This window comes from Sinocyclocheilus anshuiensis, unplaced genomic scaffold, assembly GCF_001515605.1.
Source record: "Sinocyclocheilus anshuiensis isolate Anshui unplaced genomic scaffold, SAMN03320099.WGS_v1.1 scaffold188, whole genome shotgun sequence".
Lineage (NCBI taxonomy): Eukaryota > Metazoa > Chordata > Actinopteri > Cypriniformes > Cyprinidae > Sinocyclocheilus > Sinocyclocheilus anshuiensis.
The window spans coordinates 37363-46521 of record NW_015555768.1 but is presented as its reverse complement, the minus strand read 5'-3'; the positions used below and the strand labels follow the sequence as shown (position 1 = coordinate 46521).

Below are 9159 nucleotides of genomic sequence, written 5' to 3'. Positions count from 1 at the left end.
GTTGCGGTTAGCTACATTAATACATTGGTTTGTCCTCCTGTTGCACAGACGCACTTGTTACCTGTGGCTTGTTTACACTGTACCAGATACATATTACCGTTCAGAAGTTTGATTCAGTAAGATTTTTAATGTTTTTTTTTTTTAAATAGTTTCTTAATCTCACCAAAGCTGCATTTATTTGATCAAAAATAGTAAAAATAGCAATATTACTACAATTTAAAATAGCTGTTTTATATTGTAATATATTTTATAATGGAATTTATTATTATGATGGTAAAGCTGAATTTTCAGCATCATCACTCCAGTCTTCAGTATCTTTCAGAAATCATTCTAATGTGCTGAAAAAAAAAAAAAAAAAACTGATAGTTTTGTACTGTAAATCTCCTCATAATGCAGATATAGAAAATACTAATGTGATGAATGTATTATGGTTTTATGTCAGTGGTTCTCAGTAGGACCCAGATTTTACATTGGAATTTAAGCGGTGACCCGACATGATACCTAAATAGTTTATAGTACAAAAAGTAAGTAAAAATATCCTTAAATTCAAACATTTAAATGTAGTAATATTTCCAAGAAATGCAAAGGCCCAACAATGTGCTAAATTATTAACGTGACAAAAGCTAACTATTTTGGTTTCTAAAGTATGATGCCCTCAACAGACAATAATAGCAACCGGATAAAGCACACTGTGGTCAACACAAACCCTGTGAACCTGTATTTAGCATAGTGTGGGTCATATTTTCCTCACGTTTAGTAGTTTGTTCATGGTTTTTGAGGATTATGTCATGCAGACTCTCCATTTTTGGCTTCTCAATCTGTCTAGTGGATGAATTTGTGCCAAAATACTGTAGATTTGGATTGCACACATCTTTGATGGCAAAAACAAAAGCATTTATTTTGCTGTCTCAACTATGAATGATTATATGGTTAGCTGCGTTATATTATTTGTCTACGACCATGATCAGGAAAGACCTACAACCCAATAGTTGAGAACCGCTTTATGCCCTGCCAGCACAAAATAATGATGGTATTGAGAGAAAATGTCCAGTGTGATGATCAGATGTCGAGCGACAAAAAGACATCCAGATGCAAGTGTTTCAAAAACACGAAGTGTTTTAAAAGCCGATCTCTCTTTGATTCACATTCACATGATTTGTTGCTCATACAAAAATAGTCAGCTAACTTTTCTCTGTGAACAAAGAGAAAGGACTCCTAAAAAATCCAGAGAAAGTGGAAATTCCAGCTTTAAACAGAGAACAAAAAACACATTCACAACACACATATGATACCCACAATTCAACTCTCCCGTGGTGTGTCCAAGTTCAGGCAGGGTTGAAATCAAATCACAGTGGGAACTCGTGGTGAGGTTACAGTCCTTGCAAACAGGCTTTTCTTCATGATGTTTTCACAGCAGTCAAAAATATCTTCTGTTATGGAGTCCTCAGAAACATCCTCGTGGGTTGTGCTCAATTGAGCAATTACCGTCCACTGATCACGACAGACATTTCCGATGGTTCAGCATGAATAGTTTGTCACATCACTACACAACACAAAGGGATGAACAGGAAGGGGATTTGGACGGTAGACGTTGATTCCTTGGGGGAGAGCAGGTAGTAGCTATCATACAGCAACAATGGCAGCGTCGAGAAACATTTTGCTGGTTCATTACGGAGAGATTTGCCTTCCATGCTCGCAAGCCCCATCGTGGGGGATGTTTATTGTTGATTGAAGCGACTACCAAACCGGTTCGACTCGAGGACAGGGTGTCAAATTGATGCCGTATCCGCTTGCTCCACTTTTAAAAGAGTCCAAAATGAAGGGTTGAGTATGTGTGCCGCCCATTCAGCCTAATTCTTTCTCCTTTTGTGTTGGAAAATTCTCAGTGCTGAAGCAAAATCCAGGAAAGGCTTTATCTGAGCCGCTGCAAATCATAATAGGCAGTGGTGCATTTTCTCACGGGCCCCTCAGTGAACTGTGGATATGTTTCCCATCCAGGCCCCTGGTAGTGGTCTGGGATATGTGTATGTATTCTGTGAAAACAAGTGAGAATGCATTAAATTTACATGACAAATATAGCATTGTATTGGGCACTTTTCTAGCACAATTGGAATGCACTAAGCATGTTGTTTACACCCAGACTCAATGCATCCAAACAAATTAGCTTTCAAATGTGTTTAATTTGATAGCATTCCCAAGATGATGTTTCTTGTGCAAACAATGCTCTGCTTTTAATCGAGTTAAGCTGTCTTTGACTCCTGTTGAAGAATCAATTAACTGTCACAACTATATATTCGGTATCTTTCTTCCTGCAGCCAGAAACATTTTTAAAAAAGCATGTCATTTTCCAATTAACTTCTAGACGGCGTGTTTGTGAGATGAACGGTTCACTTAATGCGCATACACACATTTCGCACTCGCTCATCTTCATGTCGAGAGTAACCTGTGCTGTGAACAGCTCTTCATGTTTAAAACTGATGAAATTAAAATGATCCCTTCTGGTAAAGAAGCTGCACATACATTGCCATTTTGCAAATCATCTACATTCTCTGCATCTTCACAGAAACGTGAATACAGTTTGTTCTCTGGTTTAAAAATGTCCTTTCATCCAGCCAACAATCTTTTTTTGTGTAATTATGTGCCAAACGGACGAGTTTACATGCTGTTTTTATTTTGCAGTGTTAGTTGAATATATGATATTCATTCTCTGTGAAGACACAGAAACGGTAGGGGTCTAATCTTTCAATAGCAGTGCTCCACGGAGAGTTGTAATTATTGAGCTTATGAATAAATCATATTTCATGTCTTGCAAAGTGGACGGAGTAGGATTCAGTTTGTCAAAGCTGAACACGGAGAGGAAGGCATACTTCCTGTAAGGTGAGTATAGCTAGGACATGACTTTGAATGACCTATTTAGTTAATATTATTACACTATAAAACGGCTGTGGGAAGGAAACATAAATGCATAATGAGCAGAATATGTTGACATGATCAAGCAAATTAGAAAAGGCAATATCTATTCAAACTAAGTGCAAATAACTGACCTTGAGTTATTGAAAAAGCTTTTTTCTCCTCCACCTACTATTGCTTATGCAGTGTATGCTAAGTACAATAGCTTTCCACTTCAATATACACTATGTGAATGGCATGTCTATTTGCACTTTGTCTGAAAAAGATGATATGTGTTGCTATTTACATTAGGTGCAAACTTACACTTTTTGTAAATGGACATTGCTATTAAAAGGGAAGATAGAGCTTTTGTTTTCACAGCCAGCAAGTTAAGTGCATTGGTGCTTCTCAACCCAGATTTTAATTTAGATTTAGATTTGCTTCTCAACCCAGATTTAAGTGTATTTAATGATGCAGAGTCCTTTTAATTATATATATTTTTGTATATTTGTTGCGACACATCAGAAGGGTTTGGATCCATTTGCAGTTTATTAAGAATGGTCAGACGATACAGGGCCAAATACCGGCAAGGCAGAACAGCAGAGACAAGGCAGAGGCAGAATCGTGAACCAGGCGAGAGATCGGGGCAGGCAGATAACAATCAGAGAATCAGGAGACAGTCCAAGATTAAAGCACAGAAAACAAACACGGGTATAACGTTCGGAAATGACAGCCGGGGCAATAGGCAGAACAGCAGAGACAAGGCAGAGGCAGAATCGTGAACCAGGTGAGAGATCGGGGCAGGCAGATAACAATCAGAGAATGAGGAGACAGTCCAAGTGAGAGATGCTAATACTCTGGGGACAGTTCCCTCTGGTGGTGCGGAGGAGGCGGTACGGGAGCCTCCTCTGTAACAATATTACTGAGCTATGTAATAAAAATATTGGAATCAAAATCTTTTTTTTTTTCTCAGCATAACTCTCTATTGAGTTAATGATGTCAAATGAACATCCAGTTAGTATTACTGTGAGTTTGCTGACTGATTAAATTAAAAATAAACCAGATCAAAAGAGGCCTTTATCTCACTGGTTGTACTATATGTTTGTTTGCATATGTTTTCAAAGGGAATAGAAAGATGTCTTTGTATAATTCTTCTGTGCCCAGTCTGTCATTCTCATCACATTCTATTAACACTGCAAGCTTGCAGTGCAATAAAAAAAGCATTTAAATACTCTGTGTGTGTGTGTGTGTGTGTGTGTGTGTGTGTGTATTAAACTCATTGCAAGATATAGTTTAGTACCAAATCTTTATATTTTTAATTTCTATTAAAAATGAACAGTGTGTACTATAAAAAACAACAACACTGAAATTACAAATGAAACCTTTAAAAGAATCATTCAAGGTCACTTTGACATCATGCAAACACAAAACGCATACACAAGGGAACATCCAGTCCTTTGTCTGAGTTATCTATCTATCTATCTATCTATCTATCTATCTATCTATCTATCGTTCTATCAAGCTATCATTCTTGTTCTAGTTAGCTATTGTTCTAGCTAGGCATCATTCAAGCTAGCTATTTATCTAGCTGTAATCCTAGGTAGTTATAGTTTTAGCTATCTATCTACTGATCTATTGTTCTAGCTAGCTGTCATTATAGCTCTCATTTTAGATTGATATTGTTCTGGCTAGCCATTTATATAGCTATCATTCCAGCTAGCTGTCCTTCTAGCTATCGTTCTAGCTAGTAATTTATCTGGCTATCATTCTAGCTATCTATCTACTGATCTATCCCAGATTGCACACATACGTCTGCAAGATGTCTGTTAAAGATCGCTTCATCTGGAAAGGATCTGTTGTGTACAAACATCTGATAGACGTCTTTAAGATGTCAGTTTTACATACAGTACATTCTAAATCATAAACATCTTAAAGACATTTTCTAAACGTCTATTTGACATCTGATAGGAAACGTCCTATAGACGTATTGCAGATTAGCAAACACTCTAAAAAAAATACGCCATGCAGATGTCAAATAGATCTCCTAAATATTTCTCATATAGATCTCATAGTCTCCGTGATGTACGTTTGCTGTCAGGGATAGTTCTAGCTAACTGTCATTCTTGCTCTTGTTCTAGTTAGCTTTTGTTCTAGCTAGCTATCTACTCATCATTCTAGCTAGCTGTCATTATAGCTTGTTGTTAGTTTTTTTACTCTTTTATAAAGACAGGACGTGATGGGAAGGATAATAGGGGAACTAAATGTTGTGAGCCAGATTCAAACTGTAATTGCTCTTATAAGCACCACTGCAGTGTGTAAGAGTATGTGTGTTTATTGTTAAACCTTGACTCCAGTTGTGTTTTCATTTGATCTTGAGTTTTGAGATTTCTTTGATTGTAATAAATCACTCGGATCTCAAATAACCACAAACCAGATGACTCTTTTCACCGCGGTGGGAGATGCTTCTCTAATGGCTTTTTAATTTGCACCTCATCAGTCCTGCAATAGAGTTTTCCAGATGGAGAATGGATAGCGCTCACCTTATCATTGATTAGTCTTCCTCAGAGACACTAAATGAGCCTGTCCATCAGAGGTGCTCATTTCTGTACAAAATAACACGTATTACCATAATGCTATCTCTGGATCATTATAAATCTGCCTCTGTACCGCCTAACTGCCCTTTCAGCACGTCTGCACTCATGCGTGCTAACATGTGCGCTTGTATGCAAACTTGGCCTTGATTTATCAGCCCTGAATTGCTGTGGATTGTGAATAGAGAACAGCAGCTCTAAGAGAAGCCAGTCAAACACTGCGCTACATAAATGTGCAAGCGTATAAATCTTGATGGCCACTCCACCTCTCCGCCTGTACTATAGAATCATGAGTCATGCGGTGATACAAATTAACTGATGGGCCTCATAAATTGTTATGATGACAAATAAAAACATCAACATCAACACTTCACCTGTTTGGAACACATTTCATATAATGTGGCAGACGGCTGGAGTGAATCTAACAGTAGAGAGACACAAAAATGAAAGGTTATTGCTTTCATAGCTCAGGAGTCTTATGGAATATTTTGTTATGTATAAGTATTAGTGATTTGATATGTCAACATGCCTCAGATGTTTCTGCTAAAATCCCTTAGGGAAAATAAAAATACTCATAAACGAGTTAATAGTTGAAATACAGTAACAGTATTGAGCTACTGAAGGTGGATAGCACCTTCGATAATTTGCTCTTGTGAGAAATATTTGAACTCATGTTGAGATCTCTGACTTGACTGCAGACTTTTTCTAGGAAAATCTGAGCAGTTTGAGGCATATTTTGAGATCTGTTGTGAAACTCTAGAGGAGAGAGATTTTGTATTCTGTTGTTGTTGTTGTTTGTGGCCAAATTTAGTTTAGATTTCTGCCAGTGTTTTAGAAAAGCACTTTATACTTACAATAGTCTTGCAACTTAACCATAGAGGGGGAAAAATCAAGTAAAATCTAAACAGGAGACTTCAGCAAACATCTTCATTTGCTCTCTATTTTAATCTCAATAGCTGTTTCCATCCAAAGATTCGAATTATACGTATGAGCAAAACTGGAATATCGCATAAAACATATGCGAATAAAGCAGTTTCCATCCAACGGGTCAAAGAGAACAAAATCGTCACTTCCTTGTAAACTGTGGCACTAAATATCACTAAGAATATAGGAGAAACCACTGAATATACTAATTTTCATATATGATATAAATTGCACCTCAGAGCGAGCAGACGTAACACAATAAATGCTGTCAATGATTTCGGAGATGGATGCTGCTGTTTGGGAATGTAGTCGTGTAAGACAATTATACAAAAATACTTTGACAACAGACTTTGCTCAGGCATTTCAGAATGACCAAAACAACATATAGATGCTGTGAACGAGATCGGTCCGCTGCTAGTCAAGTTATCCCGCCTCATAGCGCAAAGTCACATGACTTTTTCAACGCGCATGGAGAAATGTATTCGGTAAATGTGTTTTCATCATAATTTATGCACATTTTTTCTTATCGGATAAAAAGTTGATCCTACTCAAATGTGCGCATAAGTTTTTTATGCACATTTTTAGAATTTATGCGCATCCTGGCGTTTCCATCCAGCGTTTTTTTAATGAGATATTCCAAAATGTGCATAAAAATAGGTGGATGGAAACGCAGCTATTGTTGCATAGGAGAAAATCTGAGATATGTGTTTTTGTTGAGTATCATATTTGATACATCAGGCCATGTTATGGCTTCTATAGTATGATATAGGAGTATATTGAGCTCATACTTGAGTAAATAAAACACCTTAATTTCATTCAAACGTCCAAACTGAGCAACAATATGCAATTGGGTGCAGTTAGTGATATTTATATGACCACTTTATAACATTGTAGCAGATTACAGTACTTGCATTAAAAATGCATATAAATATCAGTTGTCGCCCTGTATCTCCCAATAGGCTTCATGAGTTTAAAGGAATATTTCACCCAAAATTTGTAATTTTGACATTGTTTGTTGATGTAATTTTAAAACTGTATGCTTTCCATGGAAGATCCAATGCAAAATACATTTTTGAAGAATCTTCACGCAGTTCTTTGCTGCACAATGACAGTTCATAATGCTCAATTTGGACATAAAAAAAAAAAAAATATATAAATATGGCTCTTTCATGCTAATGCTCTTCATTTACTTTCTTGCACTATATTCCAAGTCTTATGAAGTCAAATGATAGCTTGTGCAAAGAAAACACTTATAATCTTCCCTCTAAAACTTTCATCAAGCCTGTGTTTATGCCCGGATTCAAGGATGGAGCCATATGACAAATCATATGGACTACTTCTAGGGTGCTTTTAAGGTCTATAGAGCCTGACAGATGTAAAACATGTAAAGAGATGTGTAACAGTTGAAATTCCTTTACTTTCCTTTGGGAAGGAATGGCAGAGGAATTCCAATAACAGAATGTGGCAAGAAAAAAATGCAAGTGCAATCAGACCTCATTTGTACCTAGTTTATTTTTACATTATTCCAATTTGAATCAGATCCCAGAGGTGATTGCGTATACGTGTACACGGCGTTTACACACCCACCCACAATATTCACTCATACTCCCATCAGGTAACATGGAAATGGGGAAAACTGCGGAGTGAAATGAGCATGTAGGTCATGCAACAATTTCCTTTTTGACGGCTGTGACGGCAGTATGCAAATGCACACCCAGAGGGACCGTAGGGGTTTGGATCTGTATAATTGTCTCTATTACTAGGAGAGCGACTTTTATATGTCAAATGTTGGTGATTACAGTAAAAAAAAAGACAAGCATCTGCAGGGAGAGATGGCGATATCTTCAGGTTACTGTGACATTCTCAGAGAGGAGATTTAAAAAAAAAAAGTATAACTGTGCTTTTAAGTGCCCCTTTGTACATTATGGAAGAGGGCAATATGTGGAACAGCTTGTTAGCTGTGAATAACCGAAATCAAGTTAAATAAGTTCCACAATTGCAGGCATGCTGATAACTGAGAGAGAATTTTGACCTTTTTAAGATGTACAGGTGCATCTCAATAAATTAGAATGTCATGGAAAAGTTCATTTATTTCAGTAATTCAACTCAAATTGTGAAACTCGTGTATTAAATAAATTCAATGCACACAGACTGAAGTAGTTTAAGTCTTTGGTTCTTTTAATTGTGATGATTTTGGCTCACATTTAACAAAAACCCACCAATTCACTATCTCAACAAATTAGAATACTTCATAAGACCAATAAAAAAACATTTTTAGTGAATTGTCGGCCTTCTGGAAAGTATGTTAATTTACTGTACATGTACTCAATACTTGGTAGGGGCTCCTTTTGCTTTAATTACTGCCTCAATTCGGCGTGGCATGGAGGTGATCAGTTTGTGGCACTGCTGAGGTGGTATGGAAGCCCAGGTTTCTTTGACAGTGGCCTTCAGCTCATCTGCATATTTTGATCTCTTGTTTCTCATTTTCCTCTTGAAAATACCCCATAGATTCTCTATGGGGCTCAGGTCTGGTAAGTTTGCTGGCCAGTCCAACACCATGGTCATTTAACCAACTTGTGGTGCTTTTGGCAGTGTGGGCAGGTGCCAAATCCTGCTGGAAAATGAAATCAGCATCTTCAAAAAGCTGGTCAGCAGAAGCAAGCATGAAGTGCTCCAAAATTTCTAGCTAAACGGGTGCAGTGACGTTGGTTTAGCCCAGGTAAGACGCCTCTGACGTTGTCTGTGGTTCAGGAGT

General features: G+C 37.3%; 1 protein-coding gene across 1 annotated transcript in view; it reads right to left on the bottom strand.

Moving 5' to 3' along the window:
- Window positions 1-1967: 1967 nt before the first annotated feature.
- LOC107674311 (leucine-rich repeat transmembrane neuronal protein 4-like) overlaps window positions 1968-9159 on the bottom strand; it is a 43740-nt gene continuing 36548 nt past the window's right edge. The window contains exon 3 of the mRNA XM_016468252.1: window positions 1968-2033. Within this exon, the coding sequence (XP_016323738.1) occupies window positions 1968-2033 (66 nt within the window). The remainder of the gene's footprint in view (window positions 2034-9159) is intronic.